General features: G+C 39.4%; 1 protein-coding gene across 4 annotated transcripts in view; it reads right to left on the bottom strand.

Moving 5' to 3' along the window:
* ATXN2 (ataxin 2) overlaps window positions 1-19,247 on the bottom strand; it is a 140,269-nt gene that overhangs the window by 40,748 nt on the left and 80,274 nt on the right. For all 4 annotated transcript variants that reach the window (XM_044921143.1, XM_044921144.1, XM_021698630.2 and 1 more), the window contains 4 exons: window positions 10,504-10,805; window positions 9,106-9,169; window positions 8,354-8,506; window positions 7,902-7,968 (listed from right to left, as the gene is read on the bottom strand). In XM_044921143.1, the coding sequence (XP_044777078.1) occupies window positions 7,902-7,968; window positions 8,354-8,506; window positions 9,106-9,169; window positions 10,504-10,805 (586 nt within the window). The remainder of the gene's footprint in view (window positions 1-7,901; window positions 7,969-8,353; window positions 8,507-9,105; window positions 9,170-10,503; window positions 10,806-19,247) is intronic.

Raw genomic sequence — 19,247 nt, 5'->3', positions numbered from 1 at the left:
AGATTTTTAAACACAACAAAATTTTTCTCACAGGTTGTAAAAAACACTGCATTTGAACCACCAAGAAGACAAAGTGGTTTTATGCAAAGGCCTTACTATCATGCAGGAAAGATATGCCTTATACAATCTATGACTGCATTTCAGAAGCAAGTTCTTGACAGATAAAACAGCACGATACAAAATTAACACAAAGACAGCAATAGCCTTCATACATAGTACTTCATAAACTTAAACTTACTTCATAAGTAACTACTTAAACTGCAGTGGAAAACACCCTGGTTTATAATAACAATAAAAAAAGAAGATACCTAAGGTATAAACTGAAAAAACACACACTATCTTTTAAGAGAAACTTTAAAAAACCACTAAAGATACAGAAGCAGATTTAAAGAAGCAGAAAGGCATAATTGTTCTTGCATAAGAAGACTAAACAAAAAGACAGCAATTCTCCCCTAAGTTAATATATAAATTTAATGTGATTCCAATAAAAATGCCAATTGGCGAACTGAATGTTAAAAACCATGAGTGTGTACTGACAGAACAACAAAAACCGTCATTGGTCAACCTTTAGAGAATAGTATGAAATCAACTCATTATTTTGAGAACTTTCTTGAAATGATGACATTTTAATTGCACAAACTATATCTTACAGTAACCAGTTTGACAAGGTAAAGTTTTTCTTTTTCTAAGATTTTATTTATTTATCAGAGAGAGAGAGAGAGAGCGCGCGCGTGAGTGAGCATGCACAAGCAGGGGGAGTGGCAGGCAGAGGCAGAAGCAGGTTCCCTGCTGAGCAAGAAGCCTGATGTAGGACTCGATCCCAGGACCCCGAGATCATGACCTGAGCCACCCAGGCATCTATAAAGCTTTTCTTTATAGAAATATTCCATCTAATAATTGAAGAGGGATAACAGAGAATGTCACCATCTTGCAACCTTTAATGAAGTGATGGATCTAGGGCGAGACAATGACTGTCAGTGGCCACTAAAACAGAGAAGAGCTGGTAGGAAATGTTATCCCGAACAGATAAGGCTATCCTACTATCACAAAAAAGAAAGATGATATCATGTGACTCCTAATGATAGTACACACTTCATCTATGAGACATTCTAGATTAAATTTAAAAAACTATAACCTGATCTTATCAAGCCTCTCTAGATACCTACTATAGGTTTGCAAGGATTACAGAGAACAGAGGGCCACTTTAAACACCACCACAGAGATGCAATTCCTGAAATTCAAATTGTAGGAAAGAATGCAGGACAAAGAAGCTGGATTTAAGTAAATTGTAAAGGGGGTGGGAAACTCAAGGGAAAACTTTAAGAGAGACTTATCATTAAAAGAGGTACATCAATCAAATAAAAAGTGTGGATTTTGGATGATGGCTAGCCATCATCTGAGCTTTCAGTGAGTTCACATATTTTATATATATATAAAACAAATAATAATGTCAAATGTTGAAATAATCAGAGAATTACCAAAATTACCAAATGTGACACAGAGACAAATGCTGAGCAAATGCTGTTGGAAAAATGGTGCCAAGAGACTAGCTTGAAACAGGGTTGCCACAAACCTTCACTTTGTAAAAAAGGCAGTACGTAGAGTGTAATAAAAGGAAGTATGCGTGTACCTAACACTCTAAGGTAACGCTTTACCCTAAGAACAGGAGCAATGTAAGGATCACATCACTGAGAAGACCTAGCCAGTGCAATAAAGCGAGAAAAAGATACAGTGACTAGGTTATGATTATGTACACAGAAAATTCTAAGTCTAAAAGAAGCTACTAAAAACGATAAATGTGTTTAGTGAAGTGGCAAGACACAAGGTCAGTATTAAAAAATCAAGTGTATCTCAATGTTAAAAATTTTTAAAACACTGAAAGGAGCAGCATAAAAATATGAAATACCAACAACTTCTCACTCTGAAAACTGGCACGTAAAGGTTTCTAAATGAAATAGATACTAAGGAAAATTAATACTGCAAAGAAGTGTTAAATTTTATTCTGTAAGGTAATAATGAGACGACAAATATTTTAAAAATATATCATACACATTGTAGCAAAGCGTAAATGAGCCCACCTCCAGGCTGGGTCCCTGTGAGCCTGCCTCCTGGTACTCACATCCTCCGGTAGTTCCCGCCCACTGTACCAGGTCTGCTTTGTGTCATCTCTAGCACACCACACAAGTTACAGCATTTCCAAGGTTAGGCTGTAAAACACACTGTAGCTTCCATTTATGCCAATTTCTCTCTGAATACTCGTTTTGGGAGAAGCCAGCTGCCATGTTTAGATAGCTCTGAATCTGGAAGCAGATCCTCCAGCCCCATTTAACCCTTCAGATACTATAGTTCTAACCAACATCTTGGCGGCAACTTCATAAGAGACTGAGGCAGAACCACCCAGTTAAGCTACTCCTGAATTTCTGACCCTGAGAAACTGTGTGAAATAATTTATGTTTGTTGTTTTAGGCAGCTAAGCTCTGTGGTAATTTGTTAAAAGACAGACAATACAGGGGCGCTTGGGTGGCTTAGTCAGTTAAGCATCTGACTCTCAGTTTCAGCTCAGGTCATGATCTCAGTGTTGTCAGACTGAGCCCCACATGAGGCTCCACACTCAGAAGGGAGTTGGCTTGAGATTCTCTCCCTCTGCCCCTACCCCTTCTCTTTCTCTTAATAAATAAATAGAATCTTTTTTTTTTTAAATTTATTTTTTGACAGAGAGACCACGAGAGAGGGAACACAAGCAGGGGGAGTGGGAGAGGGAGAGGCCTCCCAACGAGCAGGGAACCCGACATGGGACTCAATCCCAGGACCCTGGGATCATGACTTGAGCCAAAGGCAGATGCTTAACCGACTGAGCCAAGCAGGCGCCCCTCTTTTTCTTTTTTAAAAGGATAATACAGTTACTATTTTTACAAAGTTTTCAATGGAAAAGAAAAAGAGATGCAAGCAAGAAGTCACTGTAAAAATCTTGCAGTGTCAACTTGAATTAGATGTATCAGTATGAATTTCCTAATTTTGTCCACTGAAAAGGCCAAGACACAGTAACTCAACAGCACACCCAAAGACCAGAAAACAGTTTATAAATACTATTTCCGCAAAAAAGAATCAGGATTCCTTGAAGGAATATGGATCCAGGTCTGGGTTTAGAAAAAGATTAGCCTGAAACATCTTATTTACAGCAGAAACTAAGGAAGTTATCAAAGACAAATGCAGAGGGGGCGCCTGGGTGGCTAGTCGGTTAAGCATCTACCTTCGGCTCAGGTCATGATCTTGGGGTCCTGGGATTGAGCCCCATGTCGGGAATCCCTGCTCAGCGGGGAGTCTGCTTCTCCCTCTCCCTCTGCCACTCTCCCCTGCTCATATGTGCTCTCTCTCAAATATACAAATTAAATCTTCAAAAAAAGACAAATGAATAGTACCAAAAGGACACAGAAGCCAACTTGAAGGGACTGCCATTGATAAAAGATGGGACAATAGGAGCAGCAAAAAGAATAACTGACTGAAACACAATGAATATATAAAAGTATATGAAAATCCATGCATTCATAATATTTAAAAAATAAAAAAGGGGAGACAGTGACATCTTTCAAAGCAAACAATTTCACTAGACACTACTGAAAAGTATCAAGGGCACCAACTCCTCCTTGGAAACTGGCACTTAAGGCAATTTTAAGCCCTTAAATTTAAGCATTTATTCTAACTTTCCTGTACCAACTATCTGAGGATAACCATATACAGCCCTAGTTGAAAAGAACAGTCCCTTACAGGATGATTCCAGCTAATAAACAGAAAAGAAATGCTAGGAATTCAGAAATTACTGTTTTCAAACTCCTAACTGCAATGATTTTCAAAGTATGATCGCAGACCATCACCATCACTAGGGAACTAGTTTTATAAGCTGCACTAGAAATTTAAATTCTCAGGCTATATCCCAAACCTACTGAATTGGAAACTCTGGGGCTGGGGCCAAGCAATCTGTGTTTTTAACAAACTCACCAAGTGATTCTGATACACACTAAAATTTGAGAACCAGAGCCCTAACAAATTATATGAAAGAGTAACAGAAAACTTTACATCTGGGGAGGGGAGGACTGGGCTATCACCACCTGAGCCCTTAATTTTACCAATTATCAAAGTATGACCAGATCTTGTACACCTCCTGAATGATCCAATGGAACTCACAATCATCTATTAAATATTCTTACCTCTCTCCCACAAAAAAATTAAACCTGAATGTAATCAATGACATCACAAGAAGTGAACAATCTAGAATATGGGACATTCCTATATAACAACTGGTTTCTGCCACAAAGCAATAGCAGGGGGGAAAACAGGGGAATTACAAAGACATGTAATAAATGTAATAAAGTATGGATCTTATTACTTTGATCCATATTCACACAAACCGACTGTAAAAATATATACATGACTCAACCAAGGTAATGTAATTATAGTGATTATTAGACAAAAAGGAATTACTATTTTATAAAGTGTGATAACAGCACTCTGGCTAGCTAAGAAAAATGTCCCATATTCAAAAGGATACACACTAAGTATGTAGAAATAAAATGGCATGACGTCTGGGATCTACTTTAAATACTGCAGCAAAGAAACAAAGCACCCCTCAAATAAATATGGCAAAATCTTGATAATCACCAAATCTGAACTATGGACCAAGCAATTACCATGTCACTTTCCACCTTCTTAGCAAAGCACATGTTTACAGCTGCTGTTTGTAGTGTGCCTGTTCCACCTTCTCAGAACTGGCTCTGCAACACTGGCTGAGGGTCCCTTGGAGCGCACAACTTCTCCTCTGTCTACGGGAAATGACACTGCCGCCTGAAGTTAAAGTGCCTCTCTCCCATCAGAGCCATACTATAGTGCTTGCTTTCACTGCAATTATCTTTTTTGTTTTAACATAAAAACATCCCCATTGTGCTGTCTTAAATAATCATTAAAATATCCCAAAACCAGGTAGTAATATAGGAACACCTTAGTATTTTTTTAATTTAAATTCAATTAATTAACATGTATTATTGGTTTCAGAGGTAGAGGTCAGTGATTCATCAGTCTCGTATAACACTCAGTGCTCATTACATCACGTTCCCTCCTTAATGCCCATCACCCAGTGACCCCATCCCCCACCTTCCTCCCGTCCAGCAACCCTCAGTTTGTTTCCTATGCTTCAGAGTCTCTTATGGTTTGTCTCCTTCTCTGATTTCATTTTATTTTTCCTTCTCTTCCCCTATGATCCTCTGTTTTGTTTAATTCCACATACAAGTGAGATCATGATACTTGTTGTTCTCTGACTTATCTCGCTTAGAATACCCTCTAGTTCCATCCACATACTTTGCAAATGGCAAGATTTCATTTTTATTTTATTTTTTTAAATTTGAGAGGGAGAGAGAGAGGGGGAGAACACAAGCAGAGGGAGGAGCAGAGGGAGAAGCAGACTCCCCACTGAGTGGGGAGCCCAATGCGGGACTCCATTCCAGGACCCCAGGACCATGACCTGAGCCAAAGGCAGAAACCTAACTGAATGAGCCACCCCGGCACCCCTTCATTTTTCTTTTAATGGCTGAGTAGTATTCCATTGTATTGATATACCACATCTTCTTTATCCATTCATCTGCCGATGGACAGCTGGGCTCTTTCCATAGTTTGGCTATTGTGGACAGTGCTGCTATAAACACTGGGGTGCAGGTGCCCCTTCGGATCACTACGTTTGTATCTTTGGGGTAAATACCTAGTAGTGCAGTTGCCGAGTTGGAGGGTAGCTCTATTTTCAACTTTTTGAGGAACCGCCATACTGTTTTCCAGAGTGGCTGCACCAGCTTGGATTCCCACCAACAGTGTAAGAGGAAGGAACACCTTAATATTAACCTCACTCAAATGGCACTAAAAGAACCTTTTCTCCACCTGAATTTTTTTAGATCCACAGAATAAGATTAATCTTAAAACTAGGTAACTTCAGGGGCACCTGGGTGGCTCAGTCGTTAAGCGTCTGCCTTCGGCTCAGGTCATGGTCCCAGGGTCCTGGGATCGAGCCCCGCATCGGGCTCCCTGCTCTGTGGGAAGCCTGCTTCTCCCTCTCCCACTCCCCCTGCTTGTGTTCTCTCTTTCACTGTGTCTCTCTCTCTGTCAAATAAATAAATAAAATCTTTAAAAAAAAAAAAACTAGGTAACTTCAAATTATCCAAGCTACAGTTCTTTCAACACGTTCCAGTGTTCAAAGGCAAAGGATACCATACTTGTTTTAAAAAAAAAAAAATTAAGAATTTTAATTAACATCCACAAAATGATTACTTCAAATACTGAGGAAAGCTTATTAATTTAAGAAGTCAAAGTTTTAGGTCAGGAGGGTATTACTGGGCATTGAGAAATATCTTTTTAATATAAATCATTTACTTTCTATAGTTTCTTAATAAAATGATAGCAATTAATAGCTCTCAACTACCTGCATGGCGAAAAAGGACATCCTTTAGCATTTGCCAACATTAAAAGATTTCTTTCTTTTTTTTTTTTAAAGATTTTATTTATTTGAGAGAGAGAGAGAGACAGAGACACAGTGGGGGGGGGGGCGTAGGGTCAGAGGGAGAAGCAGACTCCCTGCTGAGCACGGAGCCCGATGCAGGACTCGATTCCAGGACTCCAGGATCAAGTCCCCATCGGGCTCCCTGTTCAGCAGGGAGCTTGCTTCTCCCAGCCTGTGCTCTCTCTTGCTATCTCTGTCTCTCTCTTTCAAATAAATAAAATAAATAAGAAATCTTAAAAAAAAAAAAAAAAAGATCATTGTGTGTTTTTTCCCATGAAGGCTGTTTAATCCCAAGTGTAGAATACTGGATTATACAACATTCTCATTTTATTATTTTTTTAAAGATTTATTTATTTATTTGAGGGTGGGGAGGAGCAGAGGGAGAGGGAGAGAGAATCCCAAGCAAACTACCTGGAACCCGACGTAGGGCTTGATCTCACGACCCTGAGATCATGACCTGAGCCAAAACCAAGAGTTGGATGCTTAACCGACTGTGCCACCCAGGCGCCCCACAACATTTTCATTTTAAAGATGAGGGGGCGCCTGGGTGGCTCAGTCACTGAGCGTCTGCCTTCAGCTCAGGTCATGATCCCAGGGTCCTGGGATCGAGCCCCGTGTCGGGCTCCCTGCTCGGCAGGAAGCCTGCTTCTCCCTCTCCCACTCCCCCTGCTTGTGTTCCCTCTCTCACGGTGTCTCTCTCTGTCAGATAAACAAATAAAATCTTTAAAAAAAAAAAAAAAAAAAAGATGAGGAAACATCCTCTACTATGAAGATTTTGATGGTTGCTGAAATGTGATGCCCTTGGGCTCAAAAAGAAATTCTGGATTGGGGGAGGGGGGATTGTATGTTAGTATGAAATAAAAAGGTCAACAACCCAGTAAATTAGTTTAGCAAACACTCTTCAAATTTAACAATGAAAACTTCAAAATTCAATTATTCTTTTTGAAGAGGATCTTGAACAATCACAACTGATGAGCAGTTCTCCTCCCCTAGTCTTGTTCATAAAAATGCAACTAGGGGCACCTGGGTGGCGCAGTCCATTGAGCGTCCGACTCTTGGTGTTGGCTCAGGTTATGATCTCAGGGTTGTGAGATTGGCTCTGCTCTCAGTGAGGAGTCTGCTCGAGTTTCTCTCTTCTTCTCCCTCTCCCTCTGCCCCCTCCCCCTTCTCCTTCTTTCTCAAATAAATCAATCTTGGGGGGAAAAAAAGTGTATCCAAATACCTTATGTAATATTGGGTATCACAAGTCAATGCACAGGCTCATCAAAAGTGAAAGCTGAACTACAAATATTCATTCATTCTAAATGAGTTACTTAATTCATGCAGCATGCAGACTACAAGCAAACACAGGCAGGATTATTCTCACCTTTACCTGCTCTATATGTCTTGGCTTGATTCACTGGCATGGGCGTCATAGGTATAGGGTATAAAGGCTTGAGGGAATTAAAAAAAAAATGAATATTAGGCTTTTCAGGTAATAAGAATATATTTTACTATTTTCTCTTAGTTGTATATTGCTAGAGAGCTAGCTCTGAAGTTTCTTGATTCTCCAGGAGTCATTAAAAAATAAAATCATACCCACACCCAAAAGGACAAACCCCAAACTGCAGTAAATCTAAACCGTTTTTCTTTCTCACCAGAAAACATTCTCAGATTTAGGTTTTTATACTAACAACACACCATGCCATTGCATGCCTCCCCCTTTCAAATACTCTTGTTTTGCCATTACTGCCTTAAGTCACCACACACCGAGAGAGTGCTTGGTATCAAATACAAATAACTAAGGAGGGTAAATGAACATCAAAACCTAGGACTTACTTGCACGCCTGGGCTCACTGGGACTGGATACATCATATTTGGTGCAAAACAAACAGGCTGAGTATAAACTGGAGCTGGCTGCTGATGACCCACCATAGATGGGCTAGGTTGTGCTTGAGGACGAGGTGAAGTTGGGGTTGTAGAAGGCTTTGGCTACAAAAATAAAAATCAATTACCGTAAGGTGAAACGCTAACTATTATTGCAATCTGAGAACTGATCTTTCCTCCCATCTTTCTAAGTTCTACTTGCTTTTAGTGCCTTTTCATGAAAAAGTTTTAGAAAGTAAACTTCCATGTTTCAAATAAAAGGAAAAACACTTAGGTAGAAATTACAATTAATTTCAATTGCAATTAATTACAATAATTGCCAACTTATCAATACTACTTTAAAAATAGTTGTGATTTTTAAGGAACTGAAGAAAGTGTTTTTAAAAAATTAAGTAAGTAGCTTATAAATTCAGAAGAATAAAAATAGTTTATCTATAAACCTGAAAGCCTAGTTAGCCAGCCAGTCAGAAAGATTCAAAGATTTACCACAGATCACATCTAATTGATGACAAAATAAAACAAGAATCTCTTCAATGACTCAAAAATATTCATGAATGACCATATAAGAAAAAGGAATTTAAACTACAAGTTGTTTCAGCATCCTATAAGTGAGTTTAGATGGCAGGTATGGGGAAAATACTATTACCAATAATAAATTTATTTTTTTGAGACTATGATTACTTCAGAGAGAGAAACAACCTTACCTGAGAAAAGGAGCGAGGGTTGAACTCCTTTGCATTAGGATTCAAAGTTGATTTTCTCACTTGCCTAAACCAGGGGAAAATTAAAAAGGGCCAGTAAAATTTGCATGGAACTTGTGTTTCTCTCAAGTCTTCTATACCTTTTTAAAAAATTGCTAAACATAAACAATTCTTACTAGATCACTAATTCTCTTCATTAAAATGCATACACACATTTCCCACTCCTTAATCTGATAAAGACAGGCCCAAAAAGGGCACTTTTTTTTAAAAAGTGGGGGCACCTGGGTGGCTCTGTTGGTTAAGCATTTGACTCGATTTTGGCTCAGGTCATGATCTCAGGGTCCCGGGATCAAGCCCTGCCTCGAGCTCTGCACTCAGTGGGGAGTTTGCTTGAGGATTCTCTCTATCCCCCTCTCCCCCTACTCCTCCCCAAACCATGCACACGCGTGCATGCACTCTCTCAAATAAATACTAAAAAAAAGTGTTAATATTAATTCTTCTCTCAAAGGCAATCAATAAATCAACTTAAACTGAGAAGACAAAATATCCCTAAAAGCAATCCCTAATATACTAATTCTCTAGAATGCAGTATTTTCTTTCTTTTTTTTTTTAAGATTTTAAGTACTCTCTACACCCAGCATCGGGTGGAAGAACCCACAACGCTGAGATCAAGAGTCACACACTCTGCAGACTGAACCAGCCAGGTGCCCCCTAGCATGCAATATTTTCTAATGTGACAAAATGTTTGCCTACATGACACACCTTGGGAAGAATCATGACTCTAATAAAAATTTTTGCCTTATATGAAGAACAAGCACTGTCTGACAGATCAACAAGCTGCATTCCAAAAGTTCAGCTGTAAATGGATTGTATGAACAGATAAATTAACGGTGGTTAGGTTCTGAGACTCACCCACAAAGATCCATTCAACTGATAATACATCAAATGTGGAGGATTAAGTTTATCTTAACAAATCTAACAATTAACGAAAACATTGTTTCTATAAGAAAACATACTGCATTCCAAGTAGGGGCACCAGACACTTCTTTCTTTTCTTGGCAATAGCAGTTCTTGGTTCTAGCAGCAGGGCTAGGAGGTGGGTACTGACTAGCATCCAGGATATATACTTCTCAAAACTCCCTATACATTTACAGAAAAGAGTCTTTCTTAATTTAGTCTAGATTCTGGCCATGGGGAACAAAAATGGGGAAGGAAGGAAAAGGAGTACACAGTGCAAAGACCTAATTTACTTAAGATGTCAGCTGTTCAGACCAGTTGTTTGCAACTTGAGGGCTACATATAAAGCAGTCCAAAAGTCCAGAGAGATTCTTGAGCTGAAAGCCCCTGTACACTTTAAGAAAAAGTAAGGAACAGGATGTGCTCAATTCAAAGTTTACTCACTCAGCTGCATCTTTCTTCTCCTCTTTATCATCTTTCTCTTGTTTACATCCTGGACTGGACGTCTGAACCCCTTGGGATGTGACCTCAGGTCCCCTCTTGTGCTCCGTGTTACTGAGGACTGAAGGGGAAATGCTGGGACTGTTCGGTTTGCTGCTGCCACTGGTGCAATTGCTGCTATTTTCAATGAAAGAATCCTTAGCATTTGGTTCAATTTTGTCTTTGATCAAATCTCTTGATTTTTCTCCCTCTCTATTTTTGTTTAGCAGTTGATCCATAGATTCAGAAGTAGAACTTGGCTGTAACTAAATAAAGGAAATAATTAAATATTTTAAATGACTCTATAATCAACTTTCTCCATGAGTATAAGCAAACTAATATTATTTGTAAGCATGAGATATACCAAATAAGGCTTTTTACATACTTTAAGAATAATGTACTTATTATAAAGCAATAATAACAGAACATATATACAACAACACCCATAGTCATCTAGGCACTCAAATGTCCTAACCTCAAAAGTTAAGTATTTATTAACTACCTACCATGTGTCAGAAATTGTACCGCTGGGTATGGAAAATACAGAACAGTTTCTATCCTCACAAAGCTTACCACCTGGGTGAGATCAGATACCTAACAAAATTTGGTAAATGCTATGGGATCCTAAAGGAAAAGCAATTCATAGAAAAAGAAGGTTTCTCAATGAAAGCATCATCTAGTCTAAGGCATAAAAGATTGGAGGTGGGGGTAGTTTGGAAAACGGAATTGTCTAAGCTCAAGAAACAACACGTTTAAAAACCCAAGGGAAAGGGAGAAACAGAAAAGCATTAGTGGACTAAGACCTGGGCCTGGACTCAAGAAGTGGTGGGCTGGCAAGTCAGAAGTAGGTGGATTCAGAGGGACACTGGACTAGACAGGTTGGTCAATTAGACCTTCTAACCTTACTAAAGGAAAGTGCAAAACACAAGTACCATGAAGAGTAGAAGGCAAAGATGTTAGCGAAGTAGGTGCTGAGGTTTTTAAGTTTATAGGCTAGAAGAAATCAATGCTACTACTGTCTGAAGATGAATGAAGATGCCATACTCCAAAGAAAGAAAAAAGAAGCAGCTGAAGGAAATGACAAGAAAAAGAGAAGGAAAAAGGCACCAAGTAGAAGCAGCTGAAGTGGGCTGCCTGGGTGGCTCAGTCATTAGGTGTCTGCCTTCAGCTCAGGTCATGATCCCAGGGTCCTGGGATCGAGGCCCACGTCGGGCTCCCTGCTCAGTGGGAAGCCTGCTTCTCCCCCTCCCACTCCCCCTGCTTGTGTTCCCTCTCTCACTGTGTCTCTCTCTGTCAAATAAATAAATAAAATCTTAAAAAAAAAAAAAAAAAAGGCAGCCCAAGTGGCAATGAGAATACAGCAGCAGCCCCAGGCAGCAAGAAGGGACTGCAAGGGTTGGACAGAAACAAACTCTCTCCCCAGCCTCAGGATGGGCAAACAAATGTCAGTCTCACTACTAAGGCCCTTGGAATGCTGGCATCTTGGGGGCATCTCAAGCTTCACTGCATCACCAATATAGTTACAGAATCCACAAGCAGCTCATGGCAAAAGGTGATAGGATCATTTATTTGGACCGAGTGGCTACTTAAGTCACAATATAGGCATTTAATATTTAAGCCAGCATTTGTTCAGATAAATCTTTAGTAGAAGCTACCTACATAACAGACCAACTATATACTGCATAAGATTTCTTGAGTATTTACAAAAGTCTTTGAGTTAGGCAAAAATGAGACTTTTTTTTATCTTATTCATATAATGGAATATATGGTTTGGACACTGTTCTAAATGATTTACAAACTCATTCATTTAGTTGCTACAACAGACGTATGTGATGTAGACACTTTTATCACCACCTTGCAAATGGATAAACTAAGGCACAGTTCATGCTTTTCAGCATTCAGCTATATTTCCTATCTGCAGTATACTAAGTAAACCTAAGTGAAAACTGAGATTTTTTCCCCCAAAATTGAACCTTTTTTTTTTATTGAAACATAATTAATGTATAAACGTATTAGTTTCAGGTATACACCACAATCATTCAATATATGTATATACTGCAAAATAATCAATGTCTAGTTAATAGCCATAACTGCAGTTATAAATTTTTCTTATGACAAGAACTTTTAAGATCAATTCTTTTTTTTTTTTTTTTAAAGATTTTATTTATTTATTTGACAGAGAGAGACACAGCGAGAGAGGGAACACAAGTGGGGGGAGTGGGAGAGGGAGAAGCAGGCTTCCCGCTGAGCAGGGAGCCTGATGTGGGGCTCGATCCCAGGACCCTTGGGATCATGACCCGAGCTGAAGGCAGATCCTTAACGACTGAGCCACCCAGGCGCCCCCTTAAGATCAATTCTTTTGGCAACTTTCAAATATTACAATACAGTATTACTGACTATAGTCACCATGCTGAACATTACACCCCCATGACTTATTTTATAAAAAGAAGTTTCTATCTTGTGATGCCATTCACACATTTTACTGCCCCCTGCCTGTGGTAACCATCAATCTGAATCTGAAGGTTTTTTTTCTTTTTTAAGGTTTCACACATAAGCGAGATTATGCAATTATCTGTCTTATTCCACTTAGCATGATGCCCACAAAGTCCAACCACGTTGTCGCAAATGACAGAATAGCCTTCCTTTTAATGCCTCAATATTCCCTTACATATATGTGTGTGCGCACACACACACGTGCACATCTGTACCTATAATAGATACATATACGTGCGTGCATTTGTATATACATATATACACACATGCACAATCTTCTTTATCCATTCATCCATCAATGGACACCTAGGTTGCTTCCATGTCTTGGCTATTGTAAATAATGCTGCAATGAACATGGGGGTTCATTGCAGCTATCTTTTTGAGTTAGTGTTTTCATTTCCTTTGTATAAATACCCAGAAATGGAACTGCTAGATCATATGGTAGTTCTATTTTTTTTTTTTTAAGATTTTATTTATTTATTTGACAGACACAGCAAGAGAGAGAACATAAGCAGGGGGAGTGGGAGAGGGAGAAGCAGGCTCCCACTCAGGGGGCAGCCCGATGCGGGGCTCGATCCCAGGACCCCGGGATCACGACCTGAGCCGAAGGCATACGCCTAACGACTGAGCCACCCAGGCGCCCCGGTAGTTCTATTTTTAATTTTTTTATTTTTGAGGAACCTCTATACTGTTTTCCTTAGCAGCTACGCCAATTTATGTTTCTGACAAAAGTGCGCATCTTGGCCAGCACTTGTTATTTCCTTAATTTTTTGGTAATAGCCATTCTAAAGGCGTGGGCAATATCTCATCGTGGTTTTGATTTGCACTTCCCTCGTGATTAGTGGTGAGCACCTGTTCATGGACCTGCTGGCCATCTGTATGTCTTCTTAGAAAAGTGTTTATTTACATCCTCGGCCATTTTTAAATCAGTTTCTTCGTCCTCTTTTTTTTTGCTACTGAGCTGTAGGAGTTCTTTATATATGTTGGATATTAACTCCTTATCAGTTATGTGATTTGCAAATACTACCTCCATGCGGTAGGTTCCCTTTCATTTTGTTGGTTTCCTTTGCTGCGCATTATTTTTGCTCGTTACTTTTGCTTTTGATGTTAAATTAAAAAAACCACTGCCAATCACTGCCAATGTCAAGGAGCTTACTGCCTATGTTTCCTTCTAGGAGTACTTTTCAAGTCTTTATTCCATTTTGAGTTAATTTTTATGTAGAGTGTAAGATGGTCCAGTTTCATTCTTTTTTTTTCTTGTTTATTTATTTATTTTAGAGAGAGGAGGAGAGAGAGGGCACACGTGAGCGGGGGAAGGGACAGAGGGAGATGGAGAGAGAGAATCCCAGACTCTGCACTGAGTGTGGAGCTGACGCAGTGCTCTATCTCCTGACCTTGAGATCATGACCTGAGCTGCAATCAAGAGTCAGATGCTTAACGAACTGAGCCACCTAGATGCCCCAGTTTTATTCTTTTAAATGTGGTTTCCAGTTTTCCCAACACCATTTAATGATGAGACTGTCCCTTCCCCCATTCTTCTTCTTCTTTTTTTTTTAAGATTTTATTTGAGAGAGAGAGAGTGCACAAGTGGGGAGAGGAGCAGAGGGAGAAGCAGACTCCCTGCTGAGTGTGGAGCCCAACGTGGGGCTTGATCCCAGGACCCCAAGGATCATGACCTGAGATGAAATCAAGAGTCGGATGCTTAATCGACTGAGCCACCCAGGCGCCCCTCCCTTGTCCATTCCATATTCTTGGCTCCTTTGTCATAAATTAATTGACTATATGTGCATGGGTTTATTTCTGGGCTCTCTATTTTGTATAATTGACCTATGTGTCTGTTTTTATGCCAAGAACATGCTTTTATTTATTACTGCAGCTTTATATATAGTTTGAAATCAGGGAGCATGATGCCTCCAGCTTTCCTCTTCTTTCTCAAGATAGCTTTGGCTATTTGAAGGCTACTGTAGTAACACAAAATTTTTAGGATTGCTGGTTCTATTTCTGTGAAAAATGCCATTGCAATTTTGATAGGGACTGCACTGAATCTCTAGGTTGCTTTGGGTAGTATGGACATTTAATGGGAAAAGTGAAATTCTTATGTGGCTTAGAGAACAAGAAAATATTGATTGTCAGTAAAATACTGGGATACATTATTTTTTGGTAATAAGAATTAATAGTTATTGAATACACACTATATGTGTCATGTACTATATTAAACACTTTATAGTAGTATCTCACTTAATTTTCATAAGAACACTGAAACTGGTTCTACAATAATCCCATTTCAGCTTGGGAGAAGTATGTAACATGCTTCAATGTTATACATATGGTATTTGTAAAGGGAAGATTCAAACCAGACAGTCTACTTACCTCCAAACCCCATACTGTTAATCTGTAACAGATCGATTACTAGCAATTCTTATACAAATAAAGCTATCAGCAACGTGCACATAGCTATATTAGATCCTGCAGATGGCTGTCAAGGAAAATGAAAAGAAAAAATATAACCACAGAGGACTCCTATCTCTGTCTCAATGAAAGACCAGAGATCTCTGTGAATCACCATAGTTTAAGGCCATATGCATATCATGAGGATGGCTCTGAGGATTCATTCACTGAACAGTGGCAGTGCATTAGGTACTATCCAAAGCAGTACTAAAAACCTAACACACAGATGGCCAGGCCTTTTCCTAACCATGTGATTCTTGGCAAATTATTTGTCTTTACCTCAGTTTCCTAATATACACACTGGAAATAATAATAGAGCCTGCTTCAAAGGGATGTTAGGACAATAAAAAGATTTATCACATAAGCACTTAGGACAGTATAGGGGACATAGGAAATATTCAGTATGTGTAAACCACTAATATTATTTTACCTTCAGAGAAATGTAAAGCTCACCCCTCAAACATTTTTTAATACCATTTCCTTGCTTTCCAGTACTCATTTATGGACAGAAAGTTACTTGTAGGAGACTTAATAATACATTCAATTATTCAGGCTCCCAATAGTAATAAGATTAGAATTCCTAAAGAGGTAGAGTTCTAATCCTACAACCACCTCGACTTTAAGAGTCAAGTGTTAAAGAAGATTTACAGAAAGTTGTGAACTGATAATATGAGAACCAAAATGTTTTCTACTAAATGAAGTTATGAGCTTTTTAAAAATACGCTAACTCTATTGGCACCTGGGTGGTTCAGTCGGTTAAGCGCCCGACTTTTGATTTCAGCTCAGGTCATGATTTCAGGGTTGTGAGACTGAGCCCTGTGTTGGAATCCACGCTGTGCGTGGAACCTGCTTAAGACTCTCTCTCTCCCCTCCCTCTGCCCCTTACCTCCTCACCTTAAAAAACAAAACAAAAACACTAATTCTAATTGAGATAGTGTGTTGCTGACATAAGAAGAGACATACAGATGTATGGAGGAGAATTCAGAGTCCAGTAATGGAATTTCCACAAGAGTGCAAAGATTATTCAATTCAGTATCTTTTCTTTCTTCTTTTTTTTTTAGATTTTATTTACTTATTTTAGAGAGAGACAGACAGCAAGCACAAGCTGGGGGAAGGACAGAGATAGAATCCCAAGTAGACTCCACGCTGAGTGCAGAGCCCGTCACGGGGCTCAATCTTACGACGCCGAGATCACAACCCGAACTGAAACCAAGAACCTGACAACCAACCGAGCCACCCAGGCGCCCCCAATTCAGTATCTTTTAAAGAGAAGGTGCTGGGACAAGTAAGAGCAACAAGCAAAAGAATAAATCTGGAAGACTACCCTCACACTATATAAAACAATTACTCAAAATGGATCATAGCCCTAAATGAAACTCTTAGAGGAAAGTAAGAGTAAATCTTTATGACTATGGATTAAGCAATGGTTTCTGAGATATGACACCAAAAGCACAAGCAACAAAAAAGAGATAAAGTGGACTTTAATAAAATCAAAAATGTTTGTCCTTTAAGGGTCAACATCCAGAAAGTGAAAAGACAACCGACAGAATGGTAGAAAAAAACTGCAAACCATGTATCACATGTGAGACTTGTACACAGAATACATAAAGAAGTCAGTAAGACAACTCAGATTTTAAAATGGGCAAAGGATCTGAATAGACATTTCTCTAAAAAAGATTTACAAATGGCCAATGAACACATAAAAAGATGCCCAACATCGTTAGCCAACAGAGAAATGCAAATCAAAACCACAATGAGGGGCGCCTGGGTGGCTCAGTCGTTAAGCGTCTGCCTTCGGCTCAGGTCATGATCCCAGGGTCCTGGGATCGAGTCCCACATCGGGCTCCCTGCTCTGCGGGAGGCCTGCTTCTCCCTCTCCCACTCCCCCTGCTTGTGTTCCTGCTCTCGCTGTCTCTCTCTCTGTCAAATAAATGAATAAAATCTTTAAAAAAAAAAAAACCACAATGAGATACCACAAGGATGCCTATAATAAAAAAGACAATAACAAGTGTTGTCAAGGATGTGGAGAAACAGAAATCCTTAAATGCTGGTGGTGGAAATATACAATACTGAAGTTGCTTTGGCAAACAGTCTGGAAATTTTCCTCAAAAGGTTAAAGACAGTTACCACAGGACCCAGAAATTCTACTCTTACATATATACACCCAAGAGAAATGAATATATATGTCCACAACAAAAACTACACTAATATTCATAGCAGCATTATTCATAATAGTCAAAAAGTGTGAGTAACTCAAAGAGACATCAACTGATGGATAAATAAAATGTAGTCTATTCATACAATGGAGTATTATTAAAAAGCAGTGAAGTACTGGGGCACCTGGGTGGTGCAGTTGGGTTAGGTGACCAACTCTTGGTTTCAGCTCAGGTCCTGATCTCAGGGTTGTGGGATCAAGCCCCACAGTGGGCTCCATGCTCAGCAGGGAGTCTGCTTGAGATTCTCTCTCCCTCTCCCTCTGCTCGCACACACACTCTCATGCGCTCTCTCAAATAATCTTTAAAAAAAAAAAAAAGCAATGATAGATGTTCCAACATGGATGCACTCTGAAAACATTATGCTAAGTGAAAGAAGCCAGACACAAAAGACCTCATATGAGGATTCCATTCATATGAAATGTCCAGAATAGGCAACTGTATATAGATAAAGAAAGCAGGGGCAGCTGGGTGGCTCAGTTGGTTAAGCAACTGCCTTCGGCTCAGGTCATGATCCTGGAGTCCCAGGATCAAGTCCCGCATTGGGCTCCCTGCTCAGCAGGGAGTCGGCTTCTCCCTCTGACCCTCCCGCCTGTCATGCTCTCTATCTCATTCTCTCTCAAATAAATAAATAACATCTTTTAAAAATAAAAAAATAAAGAAAGCAGACTGTTTAAGACCTATGGAAAGGGGTGAGGGGGAGGTGTTTGAAAGCAAAAGCGGAGTGGCTGCTAAGGGGTATGGGGTTTCTTTTCGGGGTGAAGAAAATGTTCTAAAATTGACTGTGGTAATGACTGTACAATTCTGTGAATATACTAAAAGCCACTGAATTGTACACTTTGTATGGCTAAAATGTATGACATGTAAATTATATGTCAATAAGACTGTTACAAGAAAGATACTACTCATATGCTTCTAAATAAAAATTTTTCTTTCCTTCATAATAAATTCAGTGTATGTAAGGACTGAATGCTTCACTGTAAAAAGTAATGCTGAAAGAATAAAAGGAAATAGGCAATACCTATAGCATAAGCTCATTTACATCAAATGGAAGATTATGCAAAACAGTATCACTTACTCCTTAGGAATCTATTCAGATGCAATGTAAAGAACTGCACAGGAAAGAAACCCTTCCCTCTGGCAGGAGGATGCAGCTAAGGAGACCAAGTACACAGGAGGGCTTCAACTGTGTTGGAGTGAATGACATGTTAAGCTTGATATCTGGGCATTCAGTCGTTAATTCTCCGTATCAGGGCGCCTGGGTGGCTCAGTCGTTAAGCGTCTACCTTTGGGTCAGTTCATGACCCCAGGGTCCTGGGATCGAGCCCCGCATCGGGCTCCCTGTTCAGCAGGAAGCCTGCTTCTCCCTCTCCCACTCACCCTGCTTGTGTTCCCTCTCCCGCTGTGTGTCTCTCTGTCAAATAAATAAAATCTTTAAAAAAATAAAAAAATAAAAAATATTCTCCGTATCATGTCCATGGATTAGCTATGGCTTAAAAAATTTAAATTTAAATTCACAACCACTAACAGCATTAAAGCTGAATACATACAACT

The sequence above is a fragment of the Neomonachus schauinslandi genome, chromosome 14 (genome assembly GCF_002201575.2).
Source record: "Neomonachus schauinslandi chromosome 14, ASM220157v2, whole genome shotgun sequence".
Taxonomy (NCBI): Eukaryota; Metazoa; Chordata; class Mammalia; order Carnivora; family Phocidae; genus Neomonachus; species Neomonachus schauinslandi.
Note: the sequence above shows the minus strand (reverse complement) of the source record. Positions and strands in the feature narration are given on the sequence as shown.